The sequence below is a fragment of the Homarus americanus genome, unplaced genomic scaffold (genome assembly GCF_018991925.1).
Source record: "Homarus americanus isolate GMGI-L3 unplaced genomic scaffold, GMGI_Hamer_2.0 scaffold36734, whole genome shotgun sequence".
In the NCBI taxonomy this organism is placed as follows: domain Eukaryota; kingdom Metazoa; phylum Arthropoda; class Malacostraca; order Decapoda; family Nephropidae; genus Homarus; species Homarus americanus.
Window position 1 is genome coordinate 8,659,293 of NW_024733126.1, and position 17,592 is coordinate 8,676,884.

Consider the following 17,592-nt stretch of genomic DNA (forward strand, 5'->3'; position numbering starts at 1 on the left):
GCCACTGATATTGTGGGCATGATTATAGTGTTGTATGATAGAGAGAGAGAGAGAGAGAGAGCTACCCTCCGTCAATAAGAGGAACGTGCGTGGGATGATTTTATCGTCGTATCATTTCGTGTATGTGTTCAGCTGGCCCCAAATGTCTGTGTGAGGGAGACAAGGGGACGTTCCTTGATTTACTGGCCTCTTGGGATGTATTAAAGCACCGTGACAAGAGAACTCACTCAACCTAGAACATGATTTAACCTTCCCGGCCATATGAACGCGTCACATGTTCGTGTCAAAAGCAACGTGTAGTTCAGAAGTCTTTTTTTTTGTAGTTTCACCTCTGAACATCGTGCCAAGGAAGCGTCGGTGGCCACCTGCTGATTATATATGTATTTTAATTTAGAACCATCAGGCAGGTAGGTAGTTGGCCATCATCGGGAGCCCCTGATGGACGCTCGCCCACACGCCCTTGTCAAACACCGCCAGATTAATGCTAATGCCAACATGCAACGCAACCAGGCAGCTAGACCGCCAAGTAGCGAAGTAGCCAGCCAACAAATTAGCCATCCAACCAGCCAGCCAACTAACCACTCAGCCAACCAGCCAGCCAACTAGCCACTCAGCCAACCAGCCTGCCAACTAGCCAGTCAGTCACCCAACCTGCCAACTAGCCAGTCAGTCACCCAGCCTGCCAACTAGCCAGTCAGTCCCAACCAACTAGCCAGCCAGCTAGCCACGACCACATCAGGCCCGGTAGTCTTCTATCATGATGCCTGGTGTTCCGAGCAGGTTCGTGTGTAATATATTATCTTGTCTAACACACACACCTACCACTACCATACGATCTACCATCACCTCCAACCTCCACCACCTCCAACCTCCACCACCTCCAACCTCCACGATCACCACCCACTACCACCACCACCACCACCACCACCACCACCACTCATCTACCATCCAACCTCCACCACCTCGTCACCACCCACCATCACCACCACCACCACCACCACCACCCCAACACGTCCACCACCCCAACCTCACGATCATCTCCCACCTCAACCTCCCGTCACCACCACCACTACCACCACCACCCACCACCACCACCACTACTACTACCACCACCCACCACCACCACCACCCACCACCACCACCACTACTACACCACCACCCACCACCACCACCACCACCACCACCACCACCACCACCCACTACCACCACCACACCCCACACACCACTCACCCCCAACGTCACCACCTCCAACCTCCACGATCATCTCCCACCTCCAACCTCCACGATCACCTCCCACCTCCACCACCGACACACACAATTTCCCTCGCCTTTAAAAACTCCTCCAAAAGGCTTTACCTCACCTCTCCCTTGGTCGGTAGGCAGCGGCGGCCACTTGTGCGTGTTGCTGGAGCCGAACACCTACTCCCAGCTGGGGGGCATACCCTCCCACACCACAAAAATGCGCCAGCTTTCTGCCCCCCGTGTGTGTGCGTGCGCGAGTGCGTACGGGCGGGCGGGCGGGTTGGTGGATTGATGTTAAAAATAGTTTGTTGAATCGTTATTTTTGCCATTTGCATTTATATTATTTTTATACCGTTTACTGAAATATTTTTAGTAATTCCTTAATTAGCTATTTTATTTTCGTTTTAAATGTCATTTAAATTTATTTATATTTATTGTAATTTTATTGATGTGATTGCCATAATAGTTCCCGCTGACGTCATCTGTCTCGTCCCACCTCTCTCTCTCAGCGTCCAGTGTGGAGGTGACAGACCCTCACACTGCCTCATCTCCTGGTAGCGTCACCTCTGTGTCAGGTGGAGGTGACGGAGGAGCGTCACTCTTCATTCTCCCTTGTGTTATTAATTTAAGTCTATGACACACTCGCACACACGATACTTAGATTTTAGTATTTTATCTCTTAAACAAAGATATTTACATATTTACTGAAGTTATGCTATCGTTATTATTATTTTTATTATTATTATTGTTTTGTTATTGTGTTTTTATTTATATATAGAAGGTGGATTATGCCAAGGCATATGAGAGAGAGAGACTAGATACTACTTAATGGAAGCCCCTCGAAATCGAGGATGTCCGGCCGAAGGGCCTCCTAGGCTGTGAATTTGTTTAAGGTGTAGAATTTGTCGCCAACACAACAACACCTAAGTTAACGAGCTGCATGACCCAGTGTCAAGGAATAGTCCGAGAAGACCGGACAACTCGTCAACTGCACTGGCTAACCATTACCCTGGAATACGATTCCCAAATCGATTAACATCAGGTTCCCAATTACTGCTGGGTAGACAGAGGCAAATGGCGTAAAGAAACTTGCCCATAGTTTCACCCTGCCCGAGGATCGAACTCGGGTCCGCTCGCTTGCGAGGCGAGGATGCTGACCATTACACCACAGGTTGCCAGATACTACTTAGGATCCTTTGACCTGCAGGTGTGATCTTGACCTGACACTGAAGCTGTAGTTGAGAGTTGGTCATTTAAGTCACTTACGATACATATTCACGTCAGGATCCATCACGATACTTCAAACCATATAAGAGTTACGCTCCGGATAAGAAAACTTTTACGGAGACACAGACGAACGGACCGATGGACGGACGGATAGACGGACTACTTACCCTAATATATCCAATTTCAATACACAAATGTAAATTGTTTGACTTTGTTGCCTCTTGTACTTTGTCGAAATTACTCGATTCATTGTATAGATTGGAAGGGTGAGGCAAGGGAGGGAAAGGAAGGAGGGGATGAGATGAGCGAGTGAAGGAAGAGGGGAGGGGAGGAGGGGTGAGGGAAGGAGAGGGGAGGAGGGTGAGGGAAGGGAGAGGGGAGGAGGTGAGGGAGGGAGAGGGAGGAGGGTGAGGGGAAGGGAGAGGGGAGGAGGGGGAGGGGGGGGAGAGGGGAGGAGGGTGAGGAAGGGAGAGGGAGGAGGGTGAGGGAAGGGAGAGGGGGGAGGAGGGTGAGGGAGGGGAGAGGGAGGAGGGGAGGGAGGAGAGGGGAGAGGGGAGGAGGGTGAGGGAAGGGAGAGAGGTGGAGGAGGGTGAGGAAGGAGAGGGGAGGAGGGTGAGGGAAGGGAGAGAGAGGGAGAGGAGGGTGAGGGAAGGGAGAGGGAGGAGGGGTGAGGGAAGGGAGAGGGGAGAAGGGGTGAGGGAAGGGAGGAGAGAGGAGAGGAGAGGAGGGGGAGGGAAGGGAGAGAGTGGAGGAGGTGAGGAAAGGAGGGGAGGGAAGGGAGAGGAGAGGAGAGGAGGGGTGAGGGAAGGAATGAGGGGTGGGAGGGATGAGAGATGACTGGTGGAGGGTGAGGGAAAGGAGAGAGAGGAGGGTGAGGGAAGGAAGAGAGGAGAAAAAGAGGGGAGGAGGGTGAGGGAAGGAAGAGAAGAGGAGGAGAGTGAGGAATGGAGGAGAAAGAAAGGAGGGAAGAGGAGAGAGGAGTAGTGGAGGGTGAGGGAAGGAAGAGAGGAGGAGGAGAGAGAAGGGAGAGAAGAGGAGAGGGGAGCTGAACACACTCGAGGGGGAAAAGATAAACACGAAAATTAGAAACTGACTAGACTGTGACGTGTTGACAGCTGAGTAAAAGAGAGAAAGTAGGAAAAAATGGTTCTAGTGTGAGAGAGTGATGACTGCCAGGTGTAGAGAGTAAGAAAGTGATGATAGTGATGACTGCCAGGTGTAGAGGAAGAAAGGATGATAGTGATGACTGCCAGGTGTAGAGAGGAAAGTGATGACTGCCAGGTGTAGAGAGTAAGAAAGTGATGAAGGGATGACTGCAGGTGTAGAGAGTAAGAAAGGATGATAGTGATGACTGCCAGGTGAGAGAGTAAGAAAGTGATGATAGTGATGACTGCCAGGTGTAGAGAGTAAGAAAGTGATGACTGCCAGGTGTAGAGAGTAAGAAAGTGATGATAGTGATGACTGCCAGGTGTAGAGAGTAAGAAAGTGATGATAGTGATGACTGCCAGGTGTAGAGAGTAAGAAAGTGATGATATATGACTGCCAGGTGTAGAGAGAGTAAGAAAGTGATGATGCCAGGTGTGAGAGTAAGAAAGTGATATAGTGATGACTGCCAGGTGTAGAGAGAAGAAAGTGATGATAGTGATGACTGCCAGGTGTAGAGAGTAAGAAAGATGATAGTGATGACTGCCAGGTGGAGAGTAAGAAAGAAGGATGACTGCCAGTGGAGAGTAAGAAAGTGATGACTGCCAGGTGTAGAGAGTAAGAAAGTGATGATAGTGATGACTGCCAGGTGTAGAGAGTAAGAAAGTGATGACTGTCAGGTGTAGAGAGTAAGAAAGTGATGAAGTGATGACTGCCAGGTGTAGAGAGTAAGAAAGGATGACTGCCAGTGTAGAGAGTAAAAAAAGTGATGATGCGGTGTAGAGAGAAAGTGATGATAGTGATGACTGCGGGTGTAGAGAGGAAAATGATGATAGTGATGATGCCAGGTAGAGAGTAAGAAATTGATGATAGTGATGACTGCCAGGTGTAGAGAGTAAGAAAGGATGATAGTGATGACTGCCAGGTGTAGAGAGTAAGAAAGTGATGATAGTGATGACTGCCAGGTGTAGAGAGTAAGATAATGATAGTGATGACTGCCAGGTGAAGAGAAAGTGATAAAGTGATGACTGCCAGGTGTAGAGAGTAAGAAAGGATGATAGTGATGACTGCCAGGTGTAGAGAGAAGAAAGTGATGATAGTGATGACTGCCAGGTGTAGAGAGTAAGAAAGGATGATAGTGATGACTGCCAGGTAGAGAGTAAGAAAGTGATGATATGACTGCCAGGTGGAGAGAGTAAGAAAGATATGATGACTGCCAGGTGTAGAGAGTAAGAAAGTGATGATAGTGATGACTGCCAGGTGAGAGAGTAAGAAGTGATGAAAGGATGACTGCCAGGTGTAGGAGGAAGAAAGGATGATAGTGATACGTAGAGAGGAAGAAAGTGATGACTGCCAGGTAGAGAGTAAGAAAGTGATGAGATAGTGATGACTGCCAGGTGTAGAGAGTAAGAAAGTGATGATAGTGATGACTGCCAGGTGAGAAAGAGAGTAAGAAATGATGACTGCCAGGTAGAGAGTAAGAAAGTGATGATAGTGATGACTGCCAGGGAGAGTAAGAAAGGATGATAGTGATGACTGCCAGGTGTAGAGAGTAAGAAAGTGATGATAGGAGACTGCCAGGTGTAGAGAGTAAGAAAGTGATGATAGTGATGACTGCCAGGTGTAGAGAGTAACAAAGTGATGATAGTATGACTGCCAGGTGTAGAAAGAGAGTAAGAAAGTGATGATAGTAATGACTGCCAGGTGTAGAGAGTAAGAAAGTGATGATAGTGATGACTGTCAGGTGTAGAGAGTAAGAAAGTGATGATAGTGATGACTGCCAGGTGTAGAAAAGAGAAGAAAGGATGATAGTGATGACTGCCAGGTGTAGAGAGAGTAAGAAAGTGATGATAGTGATGACTGCCAGGTGTAGAAAGAGTAAGAAGAAGATAGTGATGACTGCCAGGTAGAGAGAGTAAGAAGGATGATAGTGATGACTGCCAGGTGTAGAGAGTAAGAAAGTGATGATAGTGATGACTGCCAGGTGTAGAAAGAGAGTAAGAAAGTGATGATAGTGATGACTGCCAGGTAGAGAAGAAAGGATATAGTGATGACTGCCAGGTGTAGAAAGAGGAGAAAGTGATGACTGCCAGGTGTAGAAAGAGGAAGAAAGGATAGAAAGTGATGACTGCCAGGTAGAAAGAGTGAGATAGTGATGATAGTGATGACTGCGAGGTAGAAAGAGGAGATTGTGATGATAGTGATGACTGCCAGGTGTAGAAAGAGAGAGTGAGAAAGTGATGATAGTGTTGGCTTCTAGGTGTAGAAAGAGAGAGAAAGTGATGATAGTGATGACGTCAGGTAGAAAGATGAGATAGGATGATAGTGATGACTGCCAGGTGAAAGAGAAAGTGATGATAGTGGTGACTAAGAGAAAGTGATGATAGTGATGACTGAGAGAAAGTGATGATAGTGATGATTGAGAGAGTGATGATAGTGATGACTGAAAGTCTTGATAGTGATGTCTGACAGTTGTAGAATGAGAGTGAGAAAGTGATGATAGTGATGACTGAGAGAAAGTGATGATACTATAGTGATGGCTGAGAGCTCCTTATCAACATGTGGATCCTGTAGGAATTACCACTAGTCACCTCCTGTTCCCCCGGGGCCCTGAGGGAGGAGGAGGGAGGACCTAAACTCCTCAGTTGTACAGTTGTGGTCACAATTCCCCAGACACCTTCTGACAATATCTGGCGTCGTCTGCTTGATGGTCAGTCAGGGGAGAGATGATTGCGTTGTCTGTATATTTTTCTTCGTATTAATGTGTTTTTATGATTGATCCCATCCTATCCTATCCCATCCCATCCTCATTTTCTTATCTCATTCCATTTTCTTATCCACCCTCATCATTCCATCCTATCTCATCCCTCCTTCCCTTCTTGTCTCATTTCATCCATTCTTCCCTTCTTACCTCATCCCTTCTTCCCATCCCATCTCACTCCTTCTCTGCCCGTCTTCCTTTCCTATCCCATCCCTTTTTCCCATCCTATATCCATCCCTTCCCTCCTCCCTCACTCTCCTCTCCCCGAACCCTCCCTCCTTCCCTCCCTCAGTGACTTGTTCCACCATTAATGTACAAGGAGCTAATAATAATGGCTAGACTTAAGTAAGGTGTACACGTCTCGTCCATTGTGTTAGTGGTGGGGTCGAGATTGTGGTGCGGATAGTGTACACCAGACGTGACCTGCTAAGTGACTCGTGGTTCCCGGGTCGTGGTTCTCAAAGGCTCGTTTAATGAATATGCCTCGTGGTTCCTAGGTCGTGGTTCTCAAAGGCTCGTATAATGAATATGCCTCGTGGTTCCTGGGTCGGTTCTCAAAGGCTCGTATAATGAATATGCCTCGTGGTTCCTGGGTCGTTCTCAAGGCTCGTATAATGAATATGTCTCGTGGTTCCTGGGTCTGGTTCTCAAAGGCTCGTATAATGAATATGCCTCGTGGTTCCTGGGTCGGTTCTCAAAGGCTCGTATAATGAATATGCTCGTGGTTCCTGGGTCGTGGTTCTCAAAGGCTCGTATAATGAATATGTCTCGTGGTTCCTGGGTCGTGGTTCTCAAAGGCTCGTATAATTAATATTTCTCGTTACTGAAGGTGTTAAGAATGCATTTTAACTCGCCGAATTGAACTTAATCAAATAATTTTCACATATACGACATCAAAATTACACGTTGGAAAACTTCCTTAACTAGATATACGTCAGTTAGCACCAGTTAGGGATAAATTAAAGTGAATATATCCTGTTTTAGTAGAATCTCGGTATAATTTTCATAATATTTTTGTAAGTTACTTTTGGTTCCTTAGCTCTAGTATATCAGTTAAGTGGATTTTTACATCTTGACTTACGAGGATTATTGATGGTAAGAACTTTAGTGAGTGGAAAGAATAGTAACTTTTTAATTTCATGAATACCAATGTAAGTACAGTTTCAGGTACAAGGGAGGATACAGTAAGCTTAGTACAGTGTGAGTGTATAGTGGTGCTGTACCGTACACTGTACACGTTGACCTGAAATAAGAAAAAGTTCCCCTTAATCCTATACAATGGAGTCTCCCTAATTCACCTGACTCGTTGTCTAGGTTCTCTCTATCTCCTCCTTTCCTTCCTTCTCCCTTCCCTCATCAATCTCATTCTTCCTCCTTATTTCTCCCTGTCCACAGCTTTTTTCTTCTTTTCCATCTATCTCCTTACCCCTCCCTTCCTTCCTGTCCCCTTCCTACCCCTCTCTCCTCCCTTCATTCCCTCCTCTTCATTCCTCCTCATCCCTCCTCCTCGTCCCCATCCTCTCCTGTCCCTCCTCCTCTCCCCCCCCCAGGACGTGAGGATAAGATCTGGGGCGTGGGTCGGATTGTGTTTTTGTCACTTCGATATTGTGGTGAGGGAACAGAAATTAAGAACAAATACCTCATCTATGGGGGAGAGTGAGGGGGTGGGGGAGAGTGAAGGTGATGGGGGAGAGTGAGGGGTGATGGGGGAGAGTGAGGAGTGGTGGGGAGAGGGGAGGGTGGTGGGGGAGGGGGACGAGTGGTGGGGGGAGATGAGGGGATGGGGGAGAGTGAGGGGTGATGGGGAGAGGAGGAGGGTGGGGGGAGAAGGAGGGGTGGTGGGGGAGGGGGACGAGGGTGGGGAGAGGAGGGGTGGGAGGGAATGTGAGGGGTGGTGGGGAGAGGAGTGGGGGAGAGGAAGGGGGAGGGGAGAGGAGGGGTGGGTAGGGGGGAAGGGGTAGGGGAGGAGAGGGACGGGGTGTGGGGGGGGGGACGGGTGGTGGGGGATAGGGACGGGTGGTGGGGATAGGGACGGGTGGTGGGGAGAGAGGGGGGGTGGGGGGAGAGTGAGGGGTGGTGGGGGAGAGTGAGGGGTGGTGGTGGAGGGGACGAGTGGTGGGGAAGAATGAGGGGTGGTGGTGGGGGGATAGGGATGGTGGGGGATAGGGACGGGTGGTGGGGGAGAGGGGGGGTGGGGGAGAGGAGGGGTGGTGGGGAGAGTGAGGGGTGGTGGTGGGAGGGGACGAGTGGTGGGGCAGAGTGACGGGTGGTGGTGGGGGAGGGACGGGTGGGGATAGGGACGGTGGTGGGAGACGGGTGGTGTGGGGAGAGGGACGGGTGGTGGGGGATAGGGACGGGTGGTGGGGAGAGAGACGGGTGGTGGGGAGAGAGGGGTGGTGGGGGGAGAGAGAGGGGTGGTGGGGGAGAGGAGGGTGTGTGGGGGGAGAGAGGGCGGTGGGGGAGAGCGAGGGGTGGTGGGGGACAGGAGGTGGTGGGAGAGAAGGGTGGTGGGAGTGAGAGTGGGTGGTGGGGGGAGAGCGAGGGGTGGTGGGGACAGTGAAGGTGGTGGAGGGGAGGAGGCCGCTCAACAGCACCACCACCACAGTTCCAGTTACCATCACTTCCACTACTATCACCACTACCACTACTATCACCACTACCACTTCCTACTATCACTACTAACCTCAATTAGTTACCTCCACTCACCACCAATACCAGTTACCACTCATTATCACCAGTATCAGACACCACTCACTACCACTATCACCTTTTACCACCAACATCACCCATGCTCTACCAGTTACCACCACTCATCACCACCACACACGTATCACAGTTACTATAGTATTCAAACCCCTCGGCAAGCTAAAGAATGATGCAATTTATTTCTCCGCAAGTAATCTGTCGGCAACCTTTCTTGGGGAGTCAATATTTTTGTCAAGGTATCGACACTGAACGATGGCAAGGTGATGACGGCATCTCGGTTTACGTGATTGCAGGAGAGTGGTGGTGGTTGGTAGTGATGGTGGTTGTTTTTTTTGTTTAATGGTGGTTGTTGGTGGTGGTGGTGATTGTTGTTGGTAGTGATGATTGGTTTTGGTGGTGATGGTTGGTGATGATTCTAGTTGGTGGTGACTGTTGTTAATTTTGTTGTTATGTGGTGGTGGTTGTGGTTGATAACGGTTGGTAGTATGAGTGATGACAATGATAGCATTCCATAAGAACATGCATAATGACTTTTCCTGATATTATTGGGATGAATCATTGGAACCCAAAAATAGGCTAAAGAAGATGAAGAAGAAGAAAAAGAAGAAGAAATAAATAAATAAATAAGAAAGAAGAAGAAGAAGAAGAAAATAAAGAAGTAAAGGAAGAAAAGTAAGAAAGAATAAGTAGAATAAAAGTTAAAGAAGAAGAAGAAGAAGAAGAAGAAGAATAAGAAGAAGAAGAAGAAGAAGAAGAAGAAGTAAAGAAGAATAAATAAAGAAGAAGAATAAATAAGAAGAAGAAGAATAAATAATAAAAGAAGAAGAATAGTTAAGAAGAAGAAAGAAGAAGAAGAAGAAGAATAAGAAGAAGAGAATAATAGAAGAAGAAGAAGAAGAAGAAGAAGAAGAAGAAAGAAGAAGAAGAAATAAAGAAGAAGAAGAAAAGAAGAAGAAGAAAGAAGAAAAAGAAGAAGAAGAAGAAGAAGAAAGAAGAAGAAAGAAGAAAAAAAGAAGAAGAAAGAAAAAAAGAAGAAGAAGAAAAAGAAGAAATAAAGAAGAAGAAGAAGAAGAAGAAGAAGAAGAAGAAGAAGAAGAAGAAGAAGAAGAAGAAGAAGAAGAAGAAGAAGAAGAAGAAGAAGAAGAAGAAGAAGAAGAAGAAGAAGAAGAAGAAGAAGAAGAAGAAGAAGAAGAAGAAGAAGAAGAAGAAGATACATAATTATTAATCTATTATTATTATCCTCGACTAGAAACGAAAAGAAAGAAAGGAAGACACAGAGAAAGTTGGATGATTATAGAGATGGTGAAAGTGTTGTGTATTGAGGTATGACGTCACAGCATGAAGGAGTTATTGAGGCAGTGAAGCGAGCCATGATAACCTCCAGCAAGGGTTTACATGATAGCCTAACCTGGACTCAACTTTTAAAGGTTTGGTGGGGTTTTTGTCCAGGTGTGTGTTTCGTCCAGGTGTTGTGTTTCGTCCAGGTGTTGGGTTGTTTGTCCAGGTTGTTATGGTTTTTTTCAGGTGTTGTTTTGTCCAGGTGTTTGTGTCCAGGTGTTATGGTTTTGTTCGGGTGTTGTTTTGTCCAGGTGTTTGTGTCCAGATGGTGGTTTTGTGTCCAGGTGTTGTTTTGTTCAGGTAGAATAAAGGTGAACATGTTTTAGCAAGATTTAGTGACAATGTGAGTTTAATGATAATAATAATAATAATAATAATAATAATAATAATAATAATACGACAACAAAAGAAGAAGAAGAAGAAGAAGAAGAAGAAGATACGGTCACATACTTAGCACATGTTATCTGACTCACTATACTGTAGGATTTTCCCGCCGGGCGTCATGCCTGTGGGGGTGTATATGTAGGTTATTGGTGGCGATTAGGTTAGGTTAGGTTTGGGTAGTTAGTTTAGGTTAAGGTAGGGAGGTTAAGTCTGGGTAGGGTGGTGTGATTAAGTTAGGGTAGATATCCTGCAAGTTGTTAATGCTCCTATATCGTAACGTTAATATTTGTGTATATTTTCTGTATCTTATATACGTCGGTTAGTCATTGTTAGTTGCTCTTTCGGTGGTCAAGGGCAGTTATCAATTACTGTCCTAAGTCCTGATTCTACCTCACTGTTACCTTAGAAATTACCCTAAGATATGTCAGGGTAACAAACATGTTGAAGGCCCTAGTAAGGCGGCTCGTACCCTCCACTGAACACAGCTGGTGTAAGACTCATAAGGACAGTGACTGATTCATCGATGGTTGTGGCAGTGTTGTTGGGGACTCGTGTGGGCGTGATCCTCCATCGGCGTGATCCTCTGTGGGTGTGATCCTCTGTGGGTGTGATCCTCTGTGGGTGTGATCCTCCATGGGTGTGTTCCCTCCAGGGTGTGATCCTCTGTGGGCGTGATACACTCGGCGTTATCCTCCAGTGGCGTGACCTGAAAGGAAGTAGAGAATCAGAGAGAGAGAGAGAGAGAGAGAGAGAGAGAGAGAGAGAGAGAGAGAGAGAGAGAGAGAGAGAGAGAGAGAGCAGCTTTCCCCTGACAGTGATGTGGATTAATGCTTAGGATCCTGTCAGCGGATACAGGTATATTCTGCCCTGTCACTTGTCTGTCCTGTCACCTGTAAAGTGGTATCTACCTCTTGACCGTTATCACTCTTACAATTGTCAAGTGTCGACTGTCACTTACCTGTCGTCTTATCCTGTGTCAAGTGTGTCATCCTCTTTCATCTGTCAATCGTCTTTCTCTGTCTATTGTCGTGTCATCTCCCTGTCAAATATCAAACACTTCTCCTTTAGCTTCCAGTTCCCTTCTGTCATTATCAAGTGGATCATTACTCTTTATCCCCTTAAACTGCCAAGTCCAGGTACCTTCCTCCCTATAGCTGTCAAGTGCTGCCCACCCTCTCCACCTGTCAGTCACCCCCTCCCTCTCCACCAGTCACCCCCCTCTCCACCTGTCATTCACCCTCTCTCCATCTGTCAGTCACCCCCTCTCTCTCCACCTGTCAGCCCCTCCCTCTCTCCACCTGTCAGTCACCCCCGTCCCTCTCTCCACCTGTCAGTCACCCCCTGTCCCTCTCCATCTGTCAGTCACCCCTCCTCTCCACCTGTCAGTCACCCTCCTCTCCACCTGTCAGTCACCCTTCCACCGTCACCCTCCTGCTCTCCACTCAGTCACCCTCCTCTCTCCACCTGTCAGTCACCTCCCTCCACCTGTCAGTCACCCTCCCTCTCTCCACCTGTCAGTCACCCTCCTCTCTCCACCTTTCAGTCACCCCTCTTCCACCTGTCAGTCACCCTCCCCTCCACCTGTCAACGCCCCACCGCCTATCTTCCTATCCTCTCAATTTACCCCGTCCCTATGTCCAAATTTCTCTGTCAGTATCCTACTGTCATTATCTTAAATTTCCTGTTCAAGTTTCTTCTCAATTCTCCTCCCCGTCATTACGCCTCTGTTCAAGTTTCTCTCTGTCATTTCCCGTATGTATCAACATTCAAAGTCCCTGTTCAAATTTCCCTGTCAATTCCTATCAATGTTATAAGCCCCGAGTTCAAGTTTCCTTCTGTCAATTGTTAAATCTATCTACAACATATCCCTCCCTCTCTGTCAACATTCTGAGCTTCGTGCGTGCGTGCGTGCGTGCGGGTTGAGTGAGTGCGGGAGGAGTGGTGGATGGGTGTTTTTTGGTGGTTTGGTGAGAAAAAGATAGAGTCTGAGAGAGATATATAGAGTGTGAGAGCTGAGGTGTTGAACTCCCCACAAGACAGGAGGAACTTGCCAGAATCGGAAAACTTACCGAGTACAGGAGTTAGGAAGCGTCGCTGGGTTGACTGAGTAGAGTGTTGGCAGTTGTTGTCTCAGACCCTTGTGTGGACGAGGGAAGGTAGGTAAGGAGATAGAGAAAGAAGGGGAGGATAGGGATAGAGAGAGGAGGTGGAGAGAGAAGGAAGGGAAAGAGAGGAAGGGAAGGTAGATAAAGAGGTAGAGATGGAGGAATAAATTGAGGGACGGTAGGGAAAGAGGGAGAAATTGATAGAGGGGGAGATATAGAAGAAAAGAGGGAGATATAAGGAAACAGAAGAAGGAAAGGTAGGAAAAGAGGTAAAGGTAGAGAAATAAAGAGAAGGAAGGAAGGAAGGCAAGTGGGGATAGAGGTAGAAAAGGAAGGGCAGGCAAAGAGGGCGAGATTGTGGGAGGGAAGGAGGAGTGACAGGGAAAATGAGTAAGGTGAGAAGCGTATGGACGAAATATGAGGAGGAGAATGAGGAAGATGAGATAAGGAATTAAGGAGTAGAGGATATAAGGAAGAGAAGGTGAGGGGTGATGGAGGGAAGAAGCAAGTGGTAAGGAACAGTGTGTTGTGGTAGAGGGTCGGATGGTTGTTGAAGTTATATACACAACTGATAAGAGAGGGGAAGGGAGGTTGTGAGTGGATAGGCGAGGGAAGAGTTGTTGTATACATGAAGGAGAGGGAGATAAGTGTATTACCTGCCTGGATAGAACGGAAGGATAGGTGCCCAGGTAGGGATAGGTGTGCCCAGGTAAGTGTAGGTGTGCCCAGGTAAGTATAGGTGTGCCCAGGTAAGGATAGGTGTGCCCAGGTAGGTATAGGTGTGCCCAGGTAAGGATGGGTGTGCCCAAATAAGGATAGGCGTACAGGTAAGGATACGTGTGCCCAAGTAAGGATAGCTATGCCCAGGAAGGGATAGGTGTGGCGAGGTAAGGATAGGTGTGGCTAGGTAGGGGTAGCTGTGCCCAGGAAGGGATAGGTGTGCCAGATAGGGATAGGTGTGCCCAGGTAGGGGTAGGTGTGCCCAGATAGGGATAGGTATACCTAGGTGTCACCATTACTTAAATCAACACTTGTATTGATGTTATAGAGTAAACTTTCGGGTAATAACTTTACATCAGTCATTTAATTCCTCATTTCTTAAATTTCCTCATATTGTTGTAGAGTTTAATGTGTCGTGGTGTCGCTGTCGGTGTTCATTCTCCCCAGGCGTCGCGTCGTGTCGGCCGTCGAGGAAGAATGTTACTGGTCGTCTTCCTCACTGGTGTTTCATTTTCTCAGGGTTCGTGTCTCTTGTGTTTTGTGCGCCCCTCGGAGATTCTGCCCTGTCGTGGCCCCGTGTCGTCTTGATGTCGTGTCGTCAGTGTGTGTGTGTGTGTGGAGTAACACATCGAATTCACCATTTAGTCATCAATGCCTGGTATTCGTCGTGTGGTATCGTACGTCTAGTCATCAATGCGTTGTTTTTATCGTATCGGCGCAGATGTTTAGTTCTTTTGGAGTTGTATCGTACATCTAGTCATCAATGCATCATGCTGGTTGTGTCGATGTGTCGGGATGGTGCTGCCATTTCTACCAAGATGGATCCGGTGCAATTTATATTATCCCTTTTTTTTTTTTTTTTTTTTAACCCCGAGTTCCATTACTTCTTCGAGGAAAGCATTATGTTGCCCCGCGATGGATCTGTCTGGGAGACGTTGTTTCCGCTGATTGAATTCCACCCCAAGATACGTATTTGTTCATGTTCTTGTTGAGAAATACCGAGAGATGTGATTCAACTTTTATCATTAAATTTTTTTACGGAAGAACATTACCAGGAAAATCCCCCAAAATCCGAAAAGAAATAATAGACAAGGAGAAAGATGTGTATGAATTAAGAATACATTAGAACCAAGGGAATTAGATATACATAAGAACTACGGTGTATACACGTAAAGAGAAGAGAAATACTAACATAAAACTAAATAGATATTAGTGTATATGTATTACTTGACCTTCTTTGACCTTTGGTTCATATCTTAGTCGCCTCGAGGTGTATCAAGGTCACGAGGCTTGTTAAAGTGAGGTAAATAAAATAATAATAATAATAATAATAATAATAATAATAATAATAATAATAATGAAAATAACAATAACGAAAATAACAATACTGATGATGAAAATAATAAAATAATAATAATAATAAAAATAATAATGGAAAGTTTCATTAGTAAAGAACTCGATGTCTCGGTAATCAGCTCAAGACGTGATGGACATAAAGGGTTTTAATCAATGGAGGTACAGGTAAATTTTCCTTCAGGGCAAATAGCTAGATGGATAGAGACAGACAGACAGACAGACGGACAGACGGACAGACAGACAGACAGACAGACAGACAGAGGCAGAAGAAGATAGATAGAGGTAGACAAATAGACAGATAAACAGACATAGAGAAAAGAAAAGACAGACAGACAGAGACAGACAGACAGAGGTAGACAAATAGACAGATAAAAAGATAGACAAAGATAGATAGATAAACAGACATAGAGAAAAGAAAGATAGACAGACAGACAGACAGACACAGACAGACAGACACAGACAGACAGACGTACTCGCCTAAAATGCGTCTACAGTCGATGGTGTTTGCTCAAGGCCCAACAGCTGGTGTTCATTTAATTAAGGAGGAGCAGCAACTTTTGGCATCTATCTCGTCTTTCAGTATTGGATTCTGAGTAATAACTTGAGGGAGGCCTTAACGTGAGGTGGAGAGCTGAGGACAGGTCTTGGTTTATTGTAGTGAGCTGAGGAGAGGTCTTGGTTTATTGTGGGGAGCTGAGAGGCTGGGAGCTGAAGGACTAGTTGTTAGGAGGTCTTTGTTTATTGTGGGGAGTTGAGGAGAGGTCTTGGTTTATTGTAGTGAGCTGGGAGAGGTCTTGCTTATTGTAGTGAGCTGGGGAGAGGTCTGCTTATTGTAGTGAGCTGAGAGGTCTTGGTTTATTGTAGTGAGCTTAGGAAGGCCTTGTGTTGTTGTGGGTTGAAGAGCTCTTAGTTTAGTGTGGCGAGGTTAGGTCTTGGTTTATTGTGGGGAGCTGAGGAAAGGTCTTGGTTTATTGTAGTGAGCTGGGGAGAGGTCTTGGTTTATTGTAGTGAGCTGGGGAGAGGTCTTGGTTTATTGTAGTGAGCTGGGGAGAGGTCTTGGTTTATTGTAGTGAGCTGGGGAGAGGTCTTGGTTTATTGTAGTGAGTTGGGAGAGGTCTTGATTTATTGTAGTGAGCTGATGAGAGAGATTGGTTTATTGTTGTGAGCTAAGGAGAGATATTGGTTTATTGTAGTGAGTTTAAGAGGAGGCCTGAGGTAAAAGTCTCAAATTCTCGTAAAGATGAATTCTCAGCACCTCTCTAACTTGAAGAGATGAGAGACAACATCTGACGGACTCTATTCTTACAATAGCCGTCAAATGACGTCGAAACTGCACCGATATTTTACCCAAGTGAGTCTTTCTTAATTATCAACAGGTGGGAAAATTCTGATCTCATGAAGACTAGGAACCCCAGCTTATGACACTTGATGATTAAACACCCTAATGCTAACCGAACCGAACCGAACCGAACCGAACCGAACCGAACCGAACCGAACCGAACTCCTATTCTTCATGGTATACCGAAAACGTTTGTTAACTTGCGAATGGTTGAAAATCTGGGTCCTGACCAGCAGCTTAGGACATTAATTAAGCTTGGTGGATCACAATAGACCAGGAGGGGGGCGCTGGTGGCAGTAGGCCTGGAAGTAACGCCACACCCGTCAGGGAGGATGGAGAGGGAAGTAGCAAAGGAAGAATCCACACACTCGGGGAGACTGGGGGAGGAGGGAAGTGCGAGGTAGTGTGTTATAGGGAAGAGAGTATTGTGGAGAGGAGGAAGTGTTGTGGGAGTAGAGGGGGGATTGAGAATGCGGATAAGGAGAGGAAGAAAGGGAGGAAGGGATGAGGGAAGGAGAGGTTGTTGTGAGGGGAGAGTGGTAGCAGAAGTAGGAGGGAGGAGAGGTTGGTAAGAGTGGAGGGGAGAAAAGAGTTAAAAAATAAAGAGATGATACGATCGAAGGATGACAGAAAGGAGGAAACAGAATAACAAACAAAATAGGAAACAGGTGAAGGTAAAGGAGGGGTTGCCATCTAAGAGGAAAGGGTAAGATGAAGAAGAGGAGGAGGAGGAGGAAGGTGAAGAATTAGCTGGAGAAGGAGGCAGAAGTGCAATTTACCAACTCGGCGAGGCGAAGAACTTGGATAGCATGGAAGAGGAGGAGGAGGAGGAAAGCAATTATGAAGAAGAATGCGGTGAAGAGGGGAGAGGGAAGATGAAAGCAACAATGTATTAAGAAGAGGAGGAGGGGATGAGAGGAAGTCCATTTTGCCACCTGAGTGAAGCGAAGAACTAAGAAACGAGGGAGAAGGAGAGTAGCTGCAGAGAGGGAATATGCGAAGATGGTAGGGAGAGGAAAGTAGCATTAACAAGGGGAGGAGGAGGAGGAGGAAGTAGTCCCGTTTTGCCACCTAGAGGAGATCCCCGGGGAGTCTGCCACTTGTGCTCAGCGGATGAGAACATTCCGCCGGCGGGAGAACTGTACCAAGATCCTCCAAGATTCCTACCTTGGTCCCCCCTCCTCTAACTCGGGGTTAAGAAGACGTCCTTTGTTACAGTAGAGTCTCAGGGCAGGTTCTAGGACACACCCGTTATTATTTTGCCGTCGTTC

The 17,592-nt window shown here is 46.7% G+C and overlaps 1 protein-coding gene across 1 annotated transcript in view; it reads left to right on the forward strand.

The window, feature by feature from the left end:
• The first annotated feature begins 438 nt into the window (after window positions 1–438).
• The window catches only part of LOC121869289 (inactive tyrosine-protein kinase transmembrane receptor ROR1-like), a 176,111-nt gene continuing 158,957 nt past the window's right edge, over window positions 439–17,592 (forward strand). Inside the window, exons 1-2 of the mRNA XM_042370535.1 lie at window positions 439–534; window positions 6,871–7,059. Coding sequence (XP_042226469.1) covers window positions 439–534; window positions 6,871–7,059 — 285 coding nt within the window. The remainder of the gene's footprint in view (window positions 535–6,870; window positions 7,060–17,592) is intronic.